Source organism: Rhamphochromis sp. 'chilingali' (assembly GCF_963969265.1).
Source record: "Rhamphochromis sp. 'chilingali' genome assembly, chromosome: 5".
Lineage (NCBI taxonomy): Eukaryota > Metazoa > Chordata > Actinopteri > Cichliformes > Cichlidae > Rhamphochromis > Rhamphochromis sp. 'chilingali'.
In genome coordinates, this window is record NC_137932.1 from 16130892 (window position 1) to 16156256 (window position 25365).

Below are 25365 nucleotides of genomic sequence, written 5' to 3' on the forward strand. Positions count from 1 at the left end.
AAATATACTTCATTTTACTGTGTGGCAGATATAAATATACAATATCATTAACATCTGCCAAATAAGAATTTATAATGCACATCATTAAATTTGAGGAAGAGTCATTTCAAGTAAGCATGCATAATTGTTTCCCCCTTTTTTTTCCAGATTGATTTCACTTATATCAGGTTAGCTTGTCTACGTTGACTTATGAGAAAGTATTCAGTCACAAAGCATACCAAGAACTGCTTTCACTGGCCAAAATTGTAATAAACACAAGGTCTAAGCCACTGGTAATGACAATATTTAATGATAAAATGATTGTTTAAAAAGGCAAATAAACTCAGCACATTAAAAAAAGAAGAGAAAACTAACCAGATTGTGATTATTTGGGCATATTATGTAAATCTAGATATGCACACACAATAAAAAAGAGAATTAAATAACTGCATATTTGAAATCATTTATTGTTTTGCAAATAAACATATCACAAGTCTGAAATACTGAAACAAAAACATGCTTTGTTAAATAAAGGAAAATAAACTGGATAGATTAGTAGTGATGTAGTGAAATATTGGCATTTCTAACTCTGTAGAACATGTCAAATCAACTTTACTGAATTTAGGTTTATTTATATTTATAGAGTCAAATAAGAGGTATGGAAAGGTAAAGACCCCACAATATTGTTTTTGTCATTTAATAGATAAAATAAACTAAGTGACAGGCTTAAATTGCTAACCTGTCTGAATGAAAATAACCTGAATTATAACATTTTATATCAACTAATAACTCTTTTAAAGGTAATTCTCTAGCACAGCTGAGCCCATAGGGCAAAGCATCACATTGAACACTTTGTAGAAAATGATTCTTTTGCAGTATAATGTTTAACAACTCACTCTTAAAGCAAATTAGACCCATTGACAGCCTCAGCTTTCAAGATTCACCACATTATCTTTACACAGAAATCTGAGCCTCCTGTAAGGCTGCAGGAGCCACGTCTCTTCGTCTGACAGCAGCCACCATCAGCTACACCTGCTCATCACATATTGGACATGAAGATGATTTTTAAATGGGAAGAAAAGCAACTTTATTTGCCCTTTGAGGAATAATCCCCATCAGAATTGAAAAATATCTAACACCTTGTTGTCAGTTGTTCCCACAAACACCCAGCCTGTGATATTTTGGTGTAGCTGTAGGGAGAAATGGAACACCATCAATGCAAGTCCATGTTCTGCTGCTGCTGGAGGGAAAGCTTTGGTATCCACAGATGAATATAAATGAACTCAGGAATTGTCGGTCGGGACGTGCTCGAAGCCTTCGCTCTCCCTCACCAGCGCCCTCTCCAGGATGACGCGGCCCTCCTTGTAGCGCTGGCTCTCCTCTGTGGCGAATTCGTACATCCAACCGAGTTTGCTGTTGCAGTTCTTGCAGCTGACATCACGCACCATGTGCCTCCCCGTCAGCATGACTCTGTCCTGCACCTCGCTGTGCTGCAGATTCACAACCTGGAGAACACCAACCACACGTCACTGTACTGCATAATTGCTTTTCAAAAGTGATCAATACTGAGATCATAATTATTCAACATGATTTATTCCAGGTAACTGGTTTCAGTAAATTAGAAAATATTAAAGTAGTGAAATTGGACTTTTATAGTAAAGCAAATATGAAAGAAAGGGATGAGCTGAAAGACAAAGTGAGAAAATTGTTAAAAAACAAGACAGTGATAATTTTATCTTGATTATAGTGTTTTGTTTGGAAGCCAGAATTGTAACAAACTACAGCTTGAATAATTGCACCAACTTTAAATCTCAAAGATAATCAACAAAGATTGATCCAATAACAACAATTTTGGTTTGAAACTGTTATATGTATTTTGGGTTTTACCTTCATGCAAAACATTTCTGAAAGAAAATCATCTGGACTATAATATTTATAAGTTTTGTTCACTCAAGCATAAAATATGTTTGTTTTTTTTGTTAATGGAAATAACATAAAAATGCCATCTGTTATGTAATGTACCACAGACTCTGTGCCTTAGCTAATCACAAACCAATTGTGCCTGCTTACATAGAGCTTTTCTACCCTAACACAGGACTCAAAGCACATTTTACTACAAGCCACATTCACCCATTCATATACAATTTCATACAGTGCTTTGTTCTAACTGTAACAAACACAACCAGTCCAATGCATGAATCAGCAGCAATTAGGGCAGGATAACATGCAGACTGGACGACCTGGGTTTGAACCTTCTGGCCAGTGGATGACCATCTACCTCCTGAGTCACAGCCACCCTCATTTAGGGGCTTAAGGAATCCAAAAAGAAGGAAACAAATATGGTGACTTTAAAGTTTCCTAATTTCAGTTAACCGCTATGTACTTTGACAGACTTTAACTCTTCTAATACTTCTTAATATGAAAGTAATTATTTACATAGCTGCATTAAATATACTAAACAATCACTCTATTGTTTAAGTTAAAGTATTTTAACTAAATAACATCAATGTTGTCCATCACATGAGAAACTGATGTACCTTGTTGAAGAGGAAAGCCCGGCCAGTGGCTCCGGTGAAGCGGGTGGAGATGAGCTCAGCTCGGTTGGTCAGGATGGTGTCACAGTTGGCACAAGAGAAGAGGCGAGTCCCACCGATGTGGTCCAAGAAGATACGCCCCATTTTGAAGCTTGGCCTTCATAGTGAAGAAAACAGCCCTGTTGGAGTATGCCTCTCACATCTTTCTTTAGATTGCTCTCACACATACAGTGGGTTTTAAAGTGATGAACAGTGTGAGACTCTTTGATTTTCTTTTCAAGTTTCATGTGCAAGAAACTGACAAAAAAGCCATGTGTCAAATTGGCCACAAATAACAGAAAATATTTTACTGTCTGAATGAACACTGTCCTTTCAAATAAAAAAATAATTGAAATACTAACATCACAAAGAGATAAATCAGAGGGGTTTAAATATAAAAAGAAATCTTTATGTGCAAGAAAACTTCCTCTTTGTTGGAGTTGCCAGATACATTTCAATTTGGTACTTTTATACATTAACAGCTGAGTCATTCCATCTGAAATCACAGTGGGCCTTTTGCTCACCCACCTCAGATTTATCGAAAAATGTCACACTCCAATGACTGGACATAGATAATGATTGCTGTGGAATATACGCGTCATATAGAAAAAAACAAAAACAGAGCAACCCACCTATTTTCATCCTTCTTTTCCCCCAAATGAAATCTGAGGCCATGTTTGAAAATGAAACAACAACAACTGGTCTTCCATAAAGTTTATCGTATCACACTACTATGATAGTCCACACAATATCTGAAAGACTCGAAAATATGTTGATTAGCTCCTTTAGGTGCTTTTCGATTGTTAGCTTGTGTATTGGTAGAAAAGGGAACTCAAACAGCTTGTTTTTATTTGAGGGGGGGGGGGGGGGGGGGGTATCCAGACAGAGTAATCAAAAAACAAATATTCACCACTTACTTTTAAAATAAATAAATAAATATGATTTTGTACCGTACTTGTTGTAAAATAAACAGTGGGGTTTCTGTTTTTAAAGGGACCCCTTAAAGGCATCATCAGGCCGAGAGCTTCGCCAATAACAAGGTTAGGAACATATACAAACTACGTTTCAACATCGACATCGTAAATTATAAAAAAAGGATAGTTTTTATAATAAACAAAAGATTCAGCTGAAGCGGACTTATGCCAAAAACCTTCTCGGAAAACTATATGATGCCAAATGTAATGCCAAAGTCACCCAAACAATAGCTAAATAAGGATAACCTCAATAGGCCAAAGAAAACCGTTACGTGTGCTCCAAATTTCTCACCTCGTTGCGTTAGCTGAAGAAAACTCAAAAAACTACGGACGTTTCCCTTGTTTTTAGTCGCCGGGTCGTCTTTATATTCGAGTATTTTCACGTTTCCTCTATTGTTATTGCCGTCAAACTCAGCACAGAGGGCAGCGTTTGATGCGATTTCTGTTTTTTTTACCCAAGCTGCCAAGAATGATATGACAGCTTCCGTTCAGGGGCTTAAAAATAAATCCGAATCGAAACTTTATTTTTTTAATACTGAAACATTTGTGTAAATAATATTTAATTATAAATGTTAGTGCCCTGAAAAACATCTTAATTGGAACAGTAGTCATAAACCTACTTTCTTTCAGCATCTTCTTAAAATAAAGGCTTTTATTTTGAAGTTTCGTTCTCTCCAACGTTTTCCATACTATTTAGTAGCTTGACGCAGCTCCTACCTTTGACCACTAGGGAGCAACACGTCATACCAAAATAGAAACCCTTTATCAGACCCACATGACTGGATGTTGTGGTATATTTCGTTCCTGCCAATTGAAGCATAAATCCACCAGTTCATTGCTAGATAGATTACCTTCTTTGATTTTTTTTTTTTTGATACATGAAGTACAACTACCCTTAAACTGTACAGAAAGTGTCCTTTGTAGTAAATTTCTCCTTTGTTAAATGTACTTTTCATATGTTTTCTTCATTTTAAAGTAAAGGTAAATATGTCAACGAAGGTTGAATCGCGTGCTTGTGAGCAAAAACTGCAGACCGGTTTATTTTTAGTCAAATTTTCCATTGTGCTAATCTTGCAGTAAACAGTCGGTTTACCTTACAACCAAGATTAACCAATGGGATTTACCCAGGAATGTGTCCATTCAAAATAGAACCACAGCATACTTGCACCACCTGCACCAGCTTTCATTCTGTAGCCTCATTCTCCTTCCATGGCACTTTATATCTCTTCGTCAGACTTTCGTCAGCCCCCTAAAACCCATTTCCTATGTTATAGTGAGTCAAGCCAGTTTTCCAGAATAACACGTGTTAGGTATTTTAGTACCATGGTAGCATTTACTGGATATTGTTTTATAGTGACATTATGCAGGAAAACTCTGTCATTCAATAAGGCCCCTTTGTTTTAGTTATTTTTCTCTTTGACCCAAGAATTGATGTGTGAGAATCACAGGCTGGTACAAGGTTGAAATACCACAGAGATCACTCCCTCAGCTACATTAGTTTCTTAATCTTTTAGGAGACGCCTGTTGAGGCCAAATGGTTTGTTTCAGATTTCACTAATGTAAGAACTCTTTGTTTTGTGCCTTGAAAATATGTCGCTGAGATAATCACAATTGTAGCTGAACTGATACACTACACAAAGGATGCTTCTTCACCCAAGGGCAGGAAGACGCTGCCTTATCTTGGTCTGTACTGGTTTAAACTGATAATCTGCTGTCTCATGAATTTTACCCTCTATATAAACTGTTGTACTTGTGAATAAAGTTGAGTCACTTTGGGAAGACAATCTAAAGCAGTCTCTGTTTTCTTGTTCTCCCAAGCTGCTCCCGAGCTGCTCGTACTAACACGCTGAATGGCATGCTTGAATATTACTTGAGAATATATTTGACTGTGTTACAGACTAAGGGACATTCTCTGCTGATAGGTGAAGGTACATTCTCTGCTGATAGACGTCCACGCCTCAGAGGAAGCCGATCCACGGAGTAGGCCCTGGAAACAGTTTCCTTCAACACGTGTAGCTCTTTAATCTCTGAGAGGACTCGTTGCATCTGCTGTCACGTTAGACTAATGTGCTCTGAACAGCCAGAAAAACAATCAGGAACATTGGACTGATTGTCAATCATTCCACTTAGTGTCATATGTGAAGGCAGTCATTTCTCCATGCATTGTCTTTTTTCCTTGTTATCTATTTTTGCCACTCTCTTGTTTTGCCACTAATCAGGGATTTGAGGGGTTTTATTGTGACTTTTATGAAAACTATTCCAATACTTCCCCGTATTCATGGGTTTTTCAGTAGATTTACTACTTTAGTGCAATCTGCCAGTTTACTTTTCTCATTTCAGTGCCTGATACAAAGGCTCCGAAACTTTGTGCATTACTTCTGAAGTTGCTTCTTTTCTCCGACAAGTCCATGGTGGAGAGTCCCAGTATTTAAGCCCTATCTGGGACTGTCCACCAATTGCTCTTAGAACTGAAGAAGCTTTTTGGGTGAGAGGGGAAACATCTTCAAGGAAACTTAAAGAAGTCCAGATGCTTTTCTTTCCAAGCTCCTCAGACTACGATGACCTGGATGACTGAGAACCTTCACAGACATATTCTCTGACCTCTCCTTTCTGCCACTCTGCCATAGGTGCAACACATAGAGATAGGCAACCATTCACACTCACACCTACAGCCAACAAATTCATTAGTTAACCTAACAAGCATGTCTTTGGAAGCCACACAGGTATACTCCACACAGAAAAGCAAATTCAAACCCATTACTTTCTTACTTTCTTTGAGCTTATCAGTGTCATTATATCATCATATATCATATATCATCTTCAAGCTGTGTCCTTTGAACAAATAGGATAGTCCCTTCCCTGCATGAGGATTTATGACAGCTATAATTAACTGACTAAGTATAACTGATAATAACAGAGAAAGACAGCTTACTGTAAGCTGAGAGAGCAGGCAGGAAAGAAAGCCATACAGAAGATAAATGAAAACAACATTAAAAAATAAGATGCTTCAGCAGCTGCTTCTGATCTCTCTGCTGGGTCTCACGTGGACATCAGGTCTCCACTGTTACTATAGCTCAATCTAATGCTCATGTTTCATGTTTGTTATGATGATGTTTTGTTTCAATTTGACAAATTATAAATATATATTTTGAAAAGGTTCTGCATGAAATGTAGGAATTATGTACGATTTACCTAAAGTAAATTTTGCAGAAGTCAGGTGTTAAAATAAGCTATTTTTAACTCAGTCTGTTAATACTAACATTACTACTTGTACTATTTATTTGCTTATTTTGGAGGTTTAGTTGAAATTATTGGATTTTGATGTATATTTGCTGCTATAGTTATTTATATAGTTACTATAGTTATTAAAAAAATAATTTAAGTAAAATTAAAATATTCAGTATATGACTGTCCAGTTGGTAAGAGTGATAGCAATACAGGAAGAAGATGTTTGTGTTTGTTGTGCTCCTCTTTTCCAACCAAGAGTGGATTTGAGCCAAGTCTGCAATTGAATAAAGAGTAATACTTTTGCCAAAAATGCTCCTCAGGGCCTTGAACTTCTGTACTTTGAAGCATTTTTATCATTTGTTATCTCTTCACGTTTTCTAGCAGTCGGACTGCCGTGCTCTCAGATGATCCCTTCGCAGGAGCCTCCTTCAACTGGTAAATTAGACAATCATATGGTTTTATGAACAGCCTTCGAGGAGAACAAAGCTCTACAGCTGACACTATAATACTGATCTTTATGATAAACTACAACTCAGCCATGAAGTGTCTGACCACGCAAAAGTACAGAGCAGGGTCGGTGAGTGCTGAGGTACATAGTGCATAAAGCTCTGCTGACTCATTACTGTAGTCCTAAACATCCTCTTGCATTAACAACAACAACACAAAAGCTGCACTGGGAGATCGATGTAGGTGTAATGATTAAGTCTGAGTAGAACGTTTAGCATGATTACTAGATTTGATAGTTTTAGTAAACTTTCCTGTTATCACACTTTTTAAAACTTTTACTGGGATATAAATAAATGTAGGTTATAATAAATGTATATATATAAATAAATAAAACAACTTCCCTGCTGCACACACTAATGTAACACCATCATGGGACGATCGTGGCTCAAGAGTTGGGAGTTTGCCTTGTAATCGGAAGATTGCCGGTTCGAGCCCCAGCTTGGACGGTCTTGGTCGTTGTGTCCTTCACTCGTTGCCTACTGGTGGTGGTCAGAGGTCCCGGTGGCGCCAGTGTCCAGCAGCCTCGCCTCTGTCTGTGGCTACAATGTAGCTTGCCATCACCAGTGTGTGAATGGGTGGATGACTGGTTGTGTGAAGCGCTTTGGGGTCCTTAGGGACTAGTAAAGTGCTATATACAAATACAGGCCATTTACCATTCATACCTTTACCCAGATTTGGTAACTAGGCTAATCAGCTGCATCATTTTATTTTTTGCAATTTTTTCAGTTAATGTTGTTAGGCCCTCAGATGTGGGTCTGCTTTCCGCCATTGGACTTCACATGCGCAGGTGAGCACAGTTTACTGTTCAGCTGTGATAGCACAGTGAAAACCTACACAAAATTAGAAATTCACACTTTGGTCCTTTTCTACAGCACTGAGCTGTCCTCAGTTGTATCAAGACTTAGAGGTAAGTATATATCTTTAACAGCTTCTGACATTATATGTGTACCTAATAAAGTCGCTGTTGTTTTTCTGGGCTTCCCGTGGGACATAATGTGAGAGCTTCAATGTGTTCAAGTGTCTCTGGGATAATATAAAAGTAACCAAATGGCTTGATCCAAGCTTTACCCTCACTAGAATTACAGCACCTTACTAAATACACTCATGTCACGAGGCTAATAATTTTTTCCTGTTATACCACAGTGCTTTATCTATACAGCACTGATATGGACACAACGTGATAGTTACTGTTACAAAAACACTGCTATCATGTTCACGTCAACTTGGCAGGGCAAATTAATTTTTATGATTAATCTGCAGTCAGAAAGCTTAAACCTAAACTAGTTTTAACAGCCACACAGAATAAAACAAAGATACTGTACTGTGATTGAAGGTGAGCAGTAAACTCTTGCGTTTAAGAGATTTAGGATAGTAAATATTGGCCTCTTTTTCAATCTTTCTACTCTTGGGCCTGTATGATATTTTAATACATAGATATTATCTAATATGCCCATCTAAGACACATAGTTCTAGCTGTGAGCACAGATTTTTCAGCCCACATGTTGTTCAAACTTTCTGTTTATGAGAGGCAGCCATTTAGAAAGGAAGTTGGCTTAAAGGCAGAAGAGTTTAAAAAGTGTTTCAGCTCTTGTAGCTCTAGTTCAGTTCAATTTAATAGAAATGAATTTATCTAGCACTAACACACAGCCACTTCAAAGTGATCTACTGCAATAAGGCCCAGTACAGGGGACACAATTCTGCTTTTAGAGCTTATTTTGAACTGTGAATCATGCAAAGCTACCCTATGAGTTCAAGAGTGAAAATAGGGTAAAAATAAGTGCTAATGTTAAACTTGTGTTACCTTCTCTCAACCAGAGCTGATGGTTCTGTTCAATCCTGAACTGATTAGTCACCTCTCAGAGGAAACAAACCTTTACACCTCTCAGCCTATACAACACAGGTACAGTGTGTACTTTTTGGCTCATGAGGAAAAGCTATGATTGCATATGATGGCTTAACTCCTTCATGTTATTTTATTTTTGTAGCACTCTGGTGGATCAGGCAAAGAAACTGTCCCTCTATCTACAGAACAGTCAGGTATATTCTTGCATTTTCCAACCTTAAGGATAAAATTTGATTTTATGCTTTCCATGGTGAATCAAGAAGATATAGCTTATTTGGAAATGAGGGAAATATTAAATATTCACAATAAAAGTATTCTAACCAACCTTCTCAGAAAAAATATATATAATTCAGTGTTTGTTAAAAAAACACACACCAGAAAACAAAATATATTCTCTCATTATTGATTTAATTATTAAAAACTGGAAATTTTGCAGAACTATATGTTTGAACAGGTGTTGTTTTAACCTGCTGTGCCCTGAGAAAAATATCTAAAGATCATACTTGCCATACAATTTACTAAACATGTACCAGTGCATGGTGTTTCTTACAGGTTCAAATTAAAATTATTTCAAGTTCAAAAGTAACCAGCAGTGACTTCACCCCCAACAGGCTCCCAATGTGAATCGGGACTGGAAGTTGGTGCTTCTCTTTGTTCAGCTGGATCAGTTTTGTGCCTGTGAGGACCAGCAGGTAAACAGTGAAAGACCTTACTGAGGTTCCTTAATCTTCAAGAGCTCAATGCCCAGAGTCCAAATCCCTTGTTATTCATGTTTTATAGACTTTGTTGCCTTAATACTGTAGTTACAGAGCCCATGCTATCAATTCTTATCAGTTTCAGACTTGCACTATCCCAACTTTCCTTCATATATGCAAATAAAATTTGTTCTGTAGATATGTTGTCACTGTTGCTATTGCAAAGGTTGCCTTCTATAGCGTTTTTTGGCTACTTAGCATTTCCTATAATTTGATTCACATAACACATTAAAGTATTAGCCGACAACCAAACAAACAAGTGACTGTACTGGTGACTCTCTTGTTGTAAAAAAGTAGCATTAAAGTCACTAGGAGTTCATGGAGTCTGTTGTGTTTGTACTGCAGGTCTCATCAATTATCGCGGCAGTGGTCAAAGAGGTGGATAAGGCTCTGCAGTTGCTGCATTCTCGGGTATGTTTCATATTATACGCAGGAAGCGATTTTACTTACAATGTGTTCATAAAATTTGCAAAAACTGTGCTACAGCTCAAACGGACCATTGTCAGTGTTGCATTATGGGATGGAGAGCATGACACTATGCAGAGCAAGTAAGTTCACTTTTTCTTCCCTGACCTTTAGAGAATGACATCAAAACAGATGGCGTGCATGTGTTGAAGATGTAAAAGGAATTAAGATCTTTTTTTCCCAGGAAAATAAATTAATTAGATGACATGATGATAAGTCAGTGTGGCAATACAAAATGTCACTGCTGTCAAGTTAGAGAATGTTATGTTCTTAACCCGTTTACTTGTTTCCTTTAATAGTTTTATTTTCATTTTTTAATTATTCACTGTTGGGGTAGATTGTTTTCCTTTAAACAGGAGGATCCATATTAAGTTTTAATGAGTAAATGTGTTTTACTGACAGATCAGGCCAGTGTTTGGAAACAAACAGTGAAGGGGAGCTCAGGCTCCTGAGAGCCGTGCTGACTCAGTCTCTGCAGGTTTGTCCTTATTTCAAATAGTGTTTGGATTCGCTTGAGGGTATAGCTAACCTCTTGCTGATAAATGTTGTTCCTAAACTCCCTTTTTCCAGGAATCTTTGGATGAGCTGTTGGTACAGAAACACTGGTACAGTGACAGAAAAGACTTCACTGCTACCCTTCAGGATATACCTTTCATCACAGACCCATCATTTATTGCTGTGAGTTAAATTCAGATCATATCATCCTTTTATTCTCCTATAAATCCTTTCAATTGCACTATTTTGCAAACCCAAATCTTTATTAGTGCCTTAGTCACACCTGCAGTTTACTGTGATCATTTCTGTCATCAAAAAAAAAATGCTAGAGCCTATGCTGACACATTTTTACCGGGCAAAACCCGAACATTTTTATTGTGATTGAAGAAATTCACCCAACCTTTCTCTTTATAAGGCTTGAGAGAGCAAAAATTTATTAAATAGTGACCTATTTAACTTTTCTTCATCCATTTTGTTGCAACAGCAGTTGGTCAAATTGAACATGAAGTCAACTTCCTTTTCTAACAGTTTTTTTTTGTGGATGTGTATCTGTGAGGAGCACTTTAACATTAGCTTCTGAATATACAAGCCCCAGCCACTATCTCTTTAGACCTTCTGTTTATGAAGGGAAGCCAATCAGAAAGGTTAAAGGGATGTGATAGGGAGCTAAAACAGTTAGTGTAGTAAAACTAAAGGGCTTCAAGAAGGCCCATCAGGGTGATATTAAATCGAGTGTTGTAGTCTATTTGTATGCATTATATAAAAACTACTTTCAGGTGCTCCCTACGTCACAAGGGATCACCACAGCAGGTAGTTCGCACAGTGGTTTAGCAGGCGTTTTTATGCAGGATACTCTTCCTGATTAAGTCCCACAGGGATTTGTGTCTCATCCCAGCATCTGTGAAAATCGACTCCCAAAGAGTACAAAGACTTTGTCTTCTCGGTAGATGATATTAAATGTCTGTGTTTATCTTCCTGAACTGAACTGAAGATATTTTTTATGCACTGTACATTGTCTGTCTTTCTTGCTTTTAACAGAGAGGGAAGCATCTCACTGAGTCTGAAGCATTACAGCACAAAGATAAACTGTTGGTGCAGATGTGGACAAACCTGGTGAGGCTTGGGACTCTCAAAGTCGAATGCACTGGCACTTTCACACCCAGTTACTCTTCTCGGTATCCCAGACATGAAAACAATGAGCCTTTTGTCTCTTAGCTGCAGGTCACAGTTGCCCAATATGAACCAGAGGACAATGGTAAGATCTTCACATTGCCATGTCCAAGCGAGGTGAGTAATTTTACAGAAAACCCACTTACATATATGGTAATCACATTAGACACACTGTATTTACAGATGATGATTCTGTGCAGCATATTCCTCCTCCTTATCTGTCTCCCTCCCTTAAGAACGACCCTACCTGAGGACAGAAGGAAACTCTCCGTCATATCACCACAGCAATAGCTCTCCTCTCCTGGAGCCTGTGAGTTTTGTCTACAGCCAACCCGAACCAGCTTTGGGCCAGCTTTGCACGCTTCCTGTCAATTTCTGATTGTGCTCTGTGTGACTGCTCAGTTTACAGGGACAGATATGCCCTGTGAGGACTTAAGTCCCTCACCTTCCACACCCACTTCAGGTAAGATGACATTAAAGGCTTTTCTTGAGCACTTAGGTGACCTTAAATGAGCAAAAAAGTAAAACTGATTTTATCCAAGATCTGGCTTTTTATATAACATATTGAAGGTTATTCATTTATTCCCCACTTTAGCACATGGGACTAAAAACTACAAAGTAATACCTCTGACACTGTACAAACTTCAAGTCACAATCTAAGATGCTTTATGATGGAGCTTTGTTTTTGTTGTTTTTTGTGAGATGTCTTGGTTTCCTCAGTCTGTAAAATGTAAAGTGTTCTTTAAATCTGCCCTTTCAAATCATCCTAATAGTACCTCCCAGTACATTGATACTAGTATACAATATTTGTAGGAAGTTTAATTTTATATATTTTGTATTTATGTGTATTCTAAATACAATATTATTCTACACTTGTCTTATTAATTTTATTTATTATTCTGACCATTTCTTCTGTTTTTTGCAGTCCACAAACTCAGACCTGGAGACGTCAAAGTTGTTGCTGCTGTTGGCGATTCGTTGACAGTGAGTCATTCTTATCAACTTCTCGTTATTTAGAATTGAATAAGTTGATCATAAAAGTTTTTAAAACCTGCTGTTTTTCAGGCAGGCAATGGCATTGCATCCAGGCCATCTGATATCCTGGATGTCTTGCGTCAATACAGAGGTTTATCCTGGAGGTGAGTCAGGACTCTTCAGGTATCCCTTAATGTTGCAGCAAAATACTACTATTAAACTTCCTGGGCTAGTGTGTCACATCATTCATGTATTTAACTTCATGTCTATTTCCCAGCATTGGTGGAGATGAAAACCTGACTAGCGTCACCACTCTGCCCAGTGAGTCATTTAGATAACCAAACACATTGCTCAACATTACGTGTGAATTTTTTTTTCCTTGATTGTTATTACTATTCATTGTTGTTCATTATTATTGTTATTACAGACATCTTGAAATATTTCAGCCAAAACCTGACGGGCTACTCTGTTGACACGGGTCAGCAGGACACACCTCAAGCATTCCTTAACCAGGCTGTGGCGGGAGCAAAAAGCCAGTGAGTCCTTTTAGCACAAATACCTGCCTAGAGATTTGTTACAGGTGATACATGAGTGATCAGCTTGTAGAATATGTTTTTCTATACTGAATGAGTACAGCTGTTGTTTTTGCTGTTTAAAAGTTTTGTTGATGTTAATGGTTCAACTTCGATAAAATGACTCTTTAACCATCAAAGAATTGTCTTTTACTGTGTTTTTAGTGATGTACCAACCCAAGTGCGTGCTCTGGTGGAAAGAATGAAGAATGACTCTGTATGTTTAAAGATATTTGATCTTTAACAATATTTTTACTTACCAACTCGATAGATCTATCTATCTATCTATCTATCTATCTATCTATCTATCTATCTATCTATCTATCTATCTATCTATCTATCTATCTATCTATCTATCTATCTATCTATCTATCTATCTATCTATCTATCTATCTATCTATCTATCTATCTATCTATCTATCTTCACATTTGTGCATGTTGCAGAGGATCAACTTTGAATCAGACTGGAAGGTGATCACCTTTTTCATTGGAGGAAATGACCTGTGTGAGCACTGCTACAACTCTGTAAGTACTGGCATGTAGTAAGAACTCATAGGTCATTTTTAAAGAGCCAAAACGGTCACCAAACCCAAAAATGTTATATCTTGGTTTGCAGCTACGTTACTCTACAGAAAATTATGTTCGCAATGTCCGAGAAAGCCTGGATTATCTTCACAAGGAGGTAAAATCATCAGGCAGGCTGTCACATTTATATAGATGCAGTATGTATGCTGGTCCTGGTCAGTGTTAGCATTAGTATTAACTTAGCTAATGTCTGATAGGTGCCTCGGGCTCTGGTGAACTTAGTAGAGCCTCTGCAGATAACACAACTAAGAGAAATGCACAAAGATCCCTCACTTAAATGCCCAACCTGGCTGGTGAAGTGAGTATCACTTTTTTGTATTATGAGATATAAAAAAAATATGTAGGTAATGCATTGCTCAGTTGCTCTTTTTATCGTCCACAGTTATCATTTCATAAATAATCTTAAACTGTTGTGTAACCCCTTGTTATCTCTCCAGGATTATGTGTCCTTGCGTTATTTTGCCAAAGTCCAACTCTGAGGCTCTTCAAATGTTGGAAGACCTGAACAGAAGCTATCAGGTAGAAAAGTCCAGAAAAAGGAAATCTCATTAAAAAAGGAGCCCTAAAGTCAGTCCCCATTGATCGTCATTGTTTTCTCTATATTTCAGCGAGCATTACATGAACTCGTGGAGTCCGGCCAGTATGACACTCGCTCAGACTTCACTGTGGTTATCCAGCCTTTTTTCAGAGACATCATTTTCCCCAGGCTGCCGGTCAGTAATAAAGCACAGAGCACAGGATTTACGGGTGTTTATCCACAGTTCACCTTATCCAGTATGTAACAACATGGCCCCTGCAGCAGTACACAAGGATTTTGTCGTTATTCCACTATAAAACCACTGAATCAATGGCTTCCACAGAATCTGTTCAAGCAATTCTGTAAATTATTCTGCAAAGCATAAGGTCTAATTTTGATTACCTTAAATCATCAACAAAAGATGTCAAATTTTAAATACTAGCTAACAAGAGAAAGGACTATTGAATTTCTGTAGAAATTCTTGTGAGAAATTGTTTGTGTCACGGCGAGTGGGGTGAGCCGTGTGGAGATAATAAAGGAGGATCCAATCGCAGGCACTTGTAAAGGTGTGAAGGTGGTTTATTGAAAATAAAGTACAAAATAGTAAAACGGCAAATGGGACTGCAGACTATCTAAACTGAGAACAACTAAACTACAAAACACGAACCAGAACACGAACATGTACATGAACATGAACGACGATGGACAGCAGGGAGAACACACAGATGAAACACGGTGGATATACAGACGGACCAGCAACTACTACAACAGAAGACCCGACTTAAATACACTCAGAGAAACACAGGGAGATTACACACAGGTGGGGGACACAGCTGGAAGTAATTAACGAGATGAGACAAGGGAAGTAAAACAATACACTCACATTAGAAGCAGACCTTCACAATAAAACAGGAAACACGAAATCACTACACAAAGACACAAACTCAACACTGAGAGGTAGACAGAAAATAACACATGGAACTCAAACTATACATGAGACAACAAATCCTTAACCACGAATAAACAGAAACATACTAAATATACTTGTGATTGATTGATTGATTGACTGATACTATTCCAAAGTTAAAAATCCACCTCTAAAGGTCACTCTATTCTGTCTGGTTTCAGTGGTTTGATTTAATCTGTATAATGATCGTGTCTTTATGTGATCTTTATCATTTTAGAGTGGATTGCTCCTTAGAACAGTTCAGATTGTGTATTTTAAAAGTACATTTCTCAAAATGACAAATTGCTCCCTTAACGATTAAGGTCAATGTTAAATCCTAAGTTCTTACAAAAACAGCTTTATTGACATTTTAAAAAGAAAAGAAAATACTGCAGATTCTTTCTTTTGTTTCTTTTGTTTGTTTTTGTATTTTGAAAGATCTCCTGGTCCTGATCAGATATCTAACACAGTAGTTATATTCTGACCGATGCAAGTAGTCCAAAAATCTTAACATTTACATATTTATTGTGCGTTTTTCTCAGGATGGCCGCCCTGATCGCTCTTTTTTTAGTGCTGACTGCTTCCACGTCAGCCAGAAGGCCCAGACCATGATGGCTCGCTCCCTTTGGAACAACATGGTAAATATATGGCAAACAAAAGGGACTCTTTTTGTAAAACACTTATTCTGACCCGTATATATTTTTGCTATTTGATACTTTTATTACTACAAAAGCAACATAATATGACATGAGTATTTGATTCCGACTGAACATGTGTTTGTCAAGCACCAATAAAGACGTAGTTGCCACACTTCAGCTGTTTCATGTGCTTCTAATTGTGCCACATCAGCAAGGATTTTTATATTTCTTTTGACATCTCTGCCTGTGCCACTGAAGAGCCTCAGTGGGGTCAGCCATCACAAACAGCAGCACTTACCTTCTTTCGTAAACAAAAAGAGGCTGTTACAGTATTTTGCACACATGCCATTTTGCTGTTGACTGCATTATTAATGACTGTTGGGGATGTTGTTCTGCTTCATGAAAATATTAATAAGTGGGTCACTGCATGGAAAACAACAGTGTTTCACCCCCCCACCCAGAATCAGAACATTATATAATAACTGTATTATATCTAATGGAACTAGTACTATGGAAATTTTCTGAATTACAGGCTTTCAAAGTACTTAGTGGTGGGTAAAAACCACTATGTGCTCCCTCAACAATGCCATTATAGCTACTGATGCTATGTGTAAAAGGCAGGAACATTGTAAATATCAGCTGATAAAACTACATTACTAGTATGAGTAGCTGAGCTTATAAAGAATAATATATATTTTCTGTACCCTTGAGACACAAGGATATAAGAATTTATACCGACTAACAAAACTGTATCTGTTAGACGTAATCTTGACTATTTAACAGACTGTTAAACTTCCACTGACTTATTGGTACTGAACATTATCCTAACATGATTATAAACACTATAAAGCTTATTTGCTCTAATCATTATACTTAACATGCTGTGTGCACAAATCACTTTTTTTTTTTTACTCTCAAAGTTGGAGCCACTGGGCAACAAGACTTCTTTACAGGACTTTTCTGTATCCACTGGCCTGAAATGCCCAAGTAAGGTAGGAGACAAGTCAACATGTCTTTGTAAATCCTCGTTGGAAAAATTGCTATTCAAACTTAGCTTAGATTACAAATGTTGTGGTTTCTTTGTCTAGACTCTAGCCTCTATAGATACGCATCTCTTTGTAATCACTATACATCACATTTAATTTAAGTTCTTTTTATCCCCAGACTTCACTTTATATTCGGACCTACAACAACAGCAATTACATCTATTCCAGTCCCTCCCCAACACCTCAGCCTAATACAGTGAGTATCTAACTTCCAGGTTTTTAAGGTCTTTATCCAAAAAAGAAAACCAGCAACTTCTATCACGATTAAAATATTTTATTGTTTAAGAGCCAAAGACCTGAATGGGCCATTAAAATGAGCAACCTACCTATTATCAACCTACCAAGTGTCAATCAGAGCTTTTGAACCACCCAACTTCTGTCATTTATCTGGGTTAAAGTTACTAGGACAGAAGTCTAAGCAGAAGTGTCCAGACCTCTCTCCCCCTAGCTACCTCGTCTACCTCATTCAGGTGTTAGCTGTTCCCAAGCTAGCCATCTTTCCTGTGTGTTCTGGTTCTCTCCTGGGGCCTTCTCCTGACAGGACATACCCAAAAACACTCCCCTTGGAGGCTTAAAGGAGGAATGGTCAGTTGCCTGAATGAACTCATATGCCTCCTTTCGATGTGTAGTGGTGTGGACTGAAATAGTAGTAGGCTCTGCTCTGAGCTCTTTTTGAATGACTGAGCTCCTCACCCTGGAAGATCATTTTGACTGCTTGACCTAAAGCTCATCTTTTGGTCAACATACAAAGCTTGTGATTGTCATAAATGCCAGGGCTTGTCTCAAAGCACACATTCAAATTACACACAACATTAAAGCTATAAGATTGTTTAAACCCTAGTAAACAGACTCCCTTTTTTTAGGGTTTGGGCTTTTTTAGTCATGCACCAGAGTCTGTTGGGTCTCAGAGGAAGCTCAGAACTGCTTAACACTTATCTAGATAACTAAAATAGATGCCAGTAATGAGCAGCCCGAGGGCTTATGATGGTTTATCTTGTGCCAGGGACTTGGGTTAGACATGTGGATATTTTGGAATTGGTTTCCAGTATTCTCCTTATTTTTAATTATTTCTATAATTCTGCTAGTATCTCTTATTATTGTTACAAGCTTTATGCACTTTTGTTGTGTATGTGTATTTCCCTCATTTACAAATGCTTGCTTCAAGGCCGAATAAAGCAGTGATTCTCCAGATCTTAGCCCCAATGATAGAAAACCACTAAAATCTAATTAATGTCTGCTTATTTTCTTTGGGTAAGCATTAGATAGAAACCGGTGCAATGCTTGGGCAGACTTTCCATTTTTAAAGGTTAAAAGACACAAATATTGTTTTTAAGAAATGTTATTATACTGATGCTTCACGAAAGCTAAATGTTCTGATTAATGAGGTCTGATTAAAATATTTTTGGTATTTATTCTTTCAGAACTGGGGAAGTGACTTTTCCTGTGTAAATATTGGACCATCTGACACTGTGCCAACTTCAGGTAAGATGGACACCCACATACACACAGACACACACACAAGACGTGTCCACTATCATCCACTTAATGCAATCCCAATTTCAAAAAGCTGGATAGATTTTGGAACCAGGGAACTTAAAAGCCAAAAACTTTAAGCTAAAGTACCAAACTTTGCAAGAACTAAAACTATGATAACCTATAAGGCTAAACTAAAATTCAATTTAATTCAATTTTATTTATATAGTGTCAAATCACCATAACAGTTGCCTCAAGGTGCTTTATATTGTATTGTAAAGACCCAACAATAAAAGACCCACTAAAATGTAAGACATAAATGTGTCACTCCATCAACACACAGAGCTATCACACATTTGTTGGTTTTGTTCTTAAGATGAATTATTCTTAAATGAAGACATTGATTTGACACAAGTAAAAATATGGTTGATTATATTTATTGTTAGTTAAGAATAAGTTAAGGGAGGGTGAACAAAGAAAAGAAAAATGATGAGGAAGGGAGGGGAGAAAGAAAAAATGGGGAGTGATGGAGAGGTGGTAGGAGAGAAAGGGAGAAGAGGGGAGGTGAAAAGAAAGGGATATAAAGGAGGAAAGAGAAAGGAGGAGAGAAACTCCCAACAATCCACTCTGAGCAAGCACAAGGCGACAGTGGTTAAGAAAAACTCCCTTTAAAGGAGTGATCAAGTGAAGAAGCAGGAGGGTCCCTCCTCCAGAAAAAACAGAAGCGTTTCTTCTTTTTTTGCCTTCTTCAGCAGGCACTGTTCCTGGAGCTCTTTTTTCTGTAGGATGAGGGTTTTCAGTTCTTTGATTGTTACTGCCATTTCCTCCTCAAGTTTCTTGCATTTTTTCTCCAGTTCTTCTAATTTTGCTTGTTTTTCTTCAAGCTTTTCCTTCAGATCTTTAGATGCCTCCTGTAATAGCTTTGCTTCTTACATGTCTGTATTCCTCTGTTGTACTTTGTTGTACATGTCTTCTAAGTCGTGATTTCTGCTCTGGATTTCTAGAAGCGTACACTGCAGGTCATCATGTGTTTTCTCCAGTTCTTGCTCTTGAACCTGCATTTCATTGTTTTTGCACTTCAATTTCTTACTAAGTTTTTCGAGCTCTGTGTTTTTCCTGAGCATGCCATTGTTCTTGCACTCCAAGTTATTATTAAGTTCCTTGACCTCTGTGTTCTTTCTCAGCATTTTAATCCATCCTATGCTGCATGCCCGAGCATTGTTTTCTTCAGTTTTTCCTTTTCTCCTTCTAGTAGATATAAATTCCTGCTTTATATTTACATTTAATTAGAAAACATTTATTTACAAAACAAATGACCTTTCTATACCTTGTTCATCTGAGAAACGTGCTTTGAACATAGATATTTTATACTGGTGAAATGAACCGAATGGCCGCTATTGACGACATAATAAAACATCCACCAGTAAAAAGTAATTAATACTCTGAGTGGTATTTTTTAACACCAGTACTTTTACTTGTAATTTAGTACAATTTAACCAATGTAACAATACTTGTACTTAAGTACAAATTTTGAGTACCCTTTCAACCCTTTGAATATCCTAGTCCACAAGCTGAGGCCAGCAGACATTAAGGTGGTGGCAGCACTAGGAGACTCTGTGACAGTAAGTGCAATAACATAATTATTCCCCCTTTTTAAGCAGAAAAACAAACTTTCTGCATCTTTAAACTGCTGTGTGGTATATTTGTTTTCATAGACAGGCACTGGTGCTAAAGCAAAGAACATATTTGAGCTCAATACAAAGTATAAAGGAGTATCATGGAGGTATGATATATTCCCATTATACAGGATGCTGACTGTTATAAACCAATGTACTGCTGATTGGCTTTTTTCACGTATATCTTAAAGCATTGGAGGTGATGATACTCTGGACACAGTCACAACACTACCAAGTGAGTTTATGCCACTCGTTGGGCAAAAACCAGTTACTTTATGGGACTGAAATAGCTGTTTCTATGGGGTATCTAAAGTCTTTAGACAATTCTTTCTGTTATACGTATGTCTAATAATCTCTGATTTACTGTTGAAAACATCCCAAAAATATAAAGCCTGAAAAGAAATGTTACAGGAATTTGCCTTTTTAAAACAATTTCTGATTTGCTGTTAAAGATTTTGATTTGAAATTGCTATACAACTTAATAATAAAGATTACATGATACCAAACGACATCCAAGTTAAATCATTACCCCACTGTGTACAAGGAGAACGCCATTCTTGCATATTCTCATTACTCATTTATTTGTATTTCCTCAGACATCTTAAGGAAGTTCAACCCCTCTCTGAAAGGCTTTTCCAAAGGTCAGGGGTTATTGCAGAAACACTTCAACATGGCTGAACCTGGAGTTAAGGCATCGTATGTACACCTCAGTGAAACAAACCTTTCACCAACCCTCTTTCATTTTCTGTAACGTGTTAACGGTCTGTGTATTCACTTGTTCACAGAGATATCCCATCACAAGTCCAAGCTCTCATCAAGGCCATAAGAGAAGATACGGTACATGAAAACCGAGTTAGATTTAAAAATGAGTTACATTTAGCAATTTGTTTGTTTTTGATAATCAGTTTTGGTACATGTGCCCCACAGGAGGTGAATTTTGAAAACGACTGGAAACTTGTGACAATATTCATTGGAGGCAATGACCTCTGCAATTACTGCTTTGATCAAGTAAGTGTTCCCCCAAATTACTGCATTGTACACAAACAACAGTTATGGAACAATAACACAACATGTGCTTGACCTCTGTAGAATAATCTATCGCCCAAGAACTACAGCCATAATCTTAAGATCAGCTTGGATATGCTTTACAAAGAGGTAGGTTATATTTAAAATAGTGAACTATACTGTTATCATGAGTTTAACTAAGTTACATTTCTCTCCATGTATCTTTAGGTACCGAGGTTGTTGGTTAATGTCGTGGAGATCATGCAGATAAATCTGTTGAAATCAGTTACGAGGAACACTCTGGGCTGCTCACTAATCCAGAGGTTGGTTTTCTAGTGCGTGTCTTTTCTGACCTTTTCATAGAATGAAACTGGGATTTTACATATGTCATGTAAATCACTTTTTCAAATGTGAACAAATAAATGTTCCTTTGTTTTACAGATGAGATTGTTCGGAGATGATGTTTGCGTTGACTGTATCATTTCGACTGTATTACCATATTTCAATTGGTCAGCTGATAATGTTATTCCTTCTAAGGACAATAAAACACAATATTAAAAGGATTTTTTTCCAGGACCAGCTGTCCCTGTGTCATCAACCCATCAGAAAAGTCTCCAGAGCTTGAGGAGATGAAACGAATCAATCACGAGTACCAGGTCGGGAAGCCGTTTGTTTTAAAATCATTTCAATAACTTCTTTATTTAAAAAAAAATACTTTCTGTTATATTTCTTTAGTCTGAGCTCCAGTATCTTGTATCTGGAGATCTCTATGACGGAAAAGAAGACTTTGCTGTCGTACTTCAGCCATTTTTACATAATTCCTTCATCCCTAAAATTGGAGTGAGTAACTGAGAAACAAACCAAACACGAATTATCAAATGCACCCATATTGGTACTTTTTTCATTTTTTTCACCAGGAGGGTGAGCCAGATACAAGTTTCTTCTCTGTAGACTGTTTCCACATCAGTGAGCGAGCACATGCTGAGATGGCCATTGGTCTGTGGAATAACATGGTGAGCTGCGGGAAATAATGAACCAAACTGAAGCAGGGTGGTATACTCTATGCAAACTTTTAACTCAGTAAAAAGTATTAACTCCGTGCAAACTTTTCTTTTGGCTTGCCATTTTAAAGATTTCAACTCTTTTTCTTTCTTTCTTACAGTTAGAGCCTATAGGGAGAAAGCAGGCCTACAACAACTTCACATATGACCGCTCCAAAATTCACTGTCCTTCTGAGGTATTTAGGAAGATTTTAGAGAAATTCTACTAATCATGTTGCTACAACTATTTAATAATTAGTTAATTTAATTCCACTTACAATCTATGATTTCAAAAAGAGTTTTTTTATTTTAAAAAATACCAAAAGTATAAAAAAAAGCAAAAAATATTATAAATATATATACATATAAATATAGGGGCCACACCTGTCAGCTAAGACCAGGAAACTGAGGCTACAACTTCCACTGATTCACCAAAACTGGACAACTTGGTGTAAACAGCCTGACAGCAATGTCCTTTTTTTTTGTTAATAACAACAGTATAATCATCTTCTGATGGCTGTTTCCAGCAGGACAGTGTGCCATGTGACAGAGCTCAAATAATCTCAAGTTGTTTTTTTTGTTTTTTTTACCATGATAATGAGTTTACTGTACTCAAATGCCTCTAGTCAGCAGATTTCAATCCAAAAGAACACCTTGGGGATGTGGTGTAATGAGATTTTTTTTTTAACATGGACGTGCAGTCGACAAATTCTGCAGCAACTGTGTGATGCTATCATGCCAATATGGACATGTGAAGATGAATAGGAGAAAATATTTCACAATATGTCAAACGATTTTAAAAATCTAGTGGATTATTCCACAATGTCACCCAAAATTAATTTTTATTTCCAGTGTTTCTCTAAAGTTCAGAAATTCTTACATATAGACAGCTCTTGAGCTTTTAACCATTTTATCTTTCCCATAGGCCAGTCCGTTTATCTTCACAAAGATCAACAGTCTTCCAAGTCCATCAGGAACCACACCTACTCCATTTACAGACTCCACCCACAGTTCCAGCTCTGCGTTAACAGCCCCTGTGCTCAACTGTCCCTCCTCCACCCCTGTGTGGGTGCCTGTCCTTGTGGGAATTGTAGGTTTAGTGGTGGGTTTTGCTGCCTGTTGGATAATTCTGTCTCTCGGTCATCGGCGCAAAAGCAAGGCAGAGAGAAAAGAGCTTGAAATGAAAGGAACAGCTTTTTAATGTTGTCTAAAATCGTGTCAAGAATCAAATCAGTGAGCTGAAATCTGGACAAGACTTCATGATGGAATTTAGGTTTGAAGCCATCTCTCAAATATTTAATTTTACTATTAAAATGTTATTTAAAAGTGCTAGCAGGTGTGTGAAATGTTTGTAATTACTTTGTATTGCACAGACATTTTGAACTATTCATAATTAAATAAATGTATGAATCCTGACAGTTTGTACATTTCACTCTCATCATACCCATTTTTATTTATTGATGAAATAAAAATGCTACAGTATTTGAGTGCGGTTTGATTCATTTGTTTAAAACAGAGTTGAATTGAGTGTTTTTAAATCTTCTAGTAGTTTTTTTGTCCAACAAGTGAAGCATTAACTTTGTATAAATATGCAAATATTCTCTAGAGAAGAAATCCCACTGGCTCTGGTGATCCCTCTAACCTTTTCATAGCACCCAGCAGCAATTTGATATTTGTGGTTTGGATTTATATAATGAAGTTGCTCAGCTTATCAGTATTGTCATACTGTTATTCATTATCATGCTACTCTCAGGGTGAACTGGAGTAACTTTGAAGATCACTCATTTCTGGCTGCATCTCAGAAAGCGCTCAATTGGGCAAATTAAGAAAATGTAATGTGACTCCCACCTTACTCATTAATGTCAGTAAGCAAATGTTGCACACATGGAAAACTAAGAAGGTGAACTGGAACATATTGATAATGTATAGTATGTCTATATCACATAGATAAACATTATTTATTGGATTTGTTTATGGAAATCACATCTTTTTCTTTTCTTTGATGGAATTTTCTCAATAAAAGACTTGAATAAACTATGATGAAGAGTTTCTCCCAGGGGAAAGTGACTTATTTTCTCTAATCACTTTGGACAGTCCCCTTTCACATCTGAGACAAATATTATGACTTCACACCATGTGCTGAAAGATGCATTAATACAATTTAAGGACAAAAACAGAGAAAAGTGGATAGAAAACAACAATCAGACAAAAGTTGAGATTCCTCCACTGCCTTCTCTCTCAGACATCTCGATACCTCCACAGGTTTGCCGCTTTTCATCCTTATCATAGCTCCCCACAATCTCTCCATCTAGCTGTAAACATTTAACTTTAGTAATCACACCATTAAATGGATACGGTCTTATCTGTCCGATAGAAAAAAATGCATACAAATAAAGAATAGTAATTCACCCTATCTTTACTGTATGCAAGGTGTCCCTCAGGGTTAAATTCTAGGCCCCCTGTTATTTTCACTTTAATTAAATGACTTGCCCAATGTGTGCAAAATGTGGACACAATTATATATGCTGATGATACGGTAATTTTTACACAAGCCAAAACTGCTGATGATGCAGCCCATCAGCTTTCATTGGCATTACATTATTTTAAAAATGGCTGAATGACTCATGCCTGTGCCTTAACGTTAAAAAGACCGTATCAATGTTTTTTAGTTAGTGTATTTACAAAAAGGGAAAAAACTATTAGTGTAATGGGTCAGTGCAATATCAGGACAGTCAGGGCATGTGTAATACTGGGGTTTGTGCAATATAATTGAGGTGTTTCCTTTACTGTTATCTATATTGTCCTCTGTTGTCCACTCTTCTTGTCATTGTTTGTTCTAATATGATGTGATCACTGTTTTTGTCCTTGTCACATGATCTGTGAATAGTGTCTCTGTATGTTTT

At 37.2% G+C, this 25365-nt stretch overlaps 2 protein-coding genes across 2 annotated transcripts; one reads left to right on the forward strand and one right to left on the reverse strand.

Annotated features, from left to right (window-relative positions):
* Window positions 1-308: 308 nt before the first annotated feature.
* Window positions 309-3980, reverse strand: LOC308397192 (protein yippee-like 5). The gene is made up of 3 exons (XM_080883002.1): window positions 3819-3980; window positions 2517-2670; window positions 309-1484 (listed from the first exon to the last, which is right to left on the reverse strand). The coding sequence occupies exons 2-3, from the start codon at window positions 2655-2657 to the stop codon at window positions 1263-1265; spliced, it is 363 nt and encodes a 120-aa protein (XP_080739128.1). The 5' UTR covers window positions 2658-2670; window positions 3819-3980; the 3' UTR covers window positions 309-1262.
* Window positions 3981-7158: 3178 nt separating this feature from the next.
* On the forward strand, window positions 7159-23705 carry LOC308397119 (phospholipase B1, membrane-associated-like; the record flags this gene model as incomplete). Its single annotated transcript, XM_080882848.1, has 41 exons — window positions 7159-7189; window positions 7988-8048; window positions 8134-8168; window positions 9077-9161; window positions 9247-9298; window positions 9716-9796; window positions 10205-10270; window positions 10346-10407; window positions 10727-10802; window positions 10895-11002; window positions 11858-11932; window positions 12035-12110; window positions 12226-12299; window positions 12392-12452; window positions 12915-12973; window positions 13055-13128; window positions 13242-13285; window positions 13392-13500; window positions 13702-13753; window positions 13981-14061; window positions 14153-14218; window positions 14319-14419; window positions 14559-14640; window positions 14730-14834; window positions 16127-16222; window positions 17143-17214; window positions 17387-17464; window positions 18690-18750; window positions 20305-20363; window positions 20457-20524; window positions 20609-20652; window positions 21014-21113; window positions 21203-21254; window positions 21345-21425; window positions 21507-21572; window positions 21651-21745; window positions 21997-22078; window positions 22158-22262; window positions 22340-22435; window positions 22585-22659; window positions 23388-23705. 41 exons carry the CDS (start codon window positions 7159-7161, stop codon window positions 23661-23663), a joined length of 3222 nt encoding a protein of 1073 aa, XP_080738974.1. The 3' UTR covers window positions 23664-23705.
* Between the last annotated feature and the right edge of the window lie 1660 nt (window positions 23706-25365).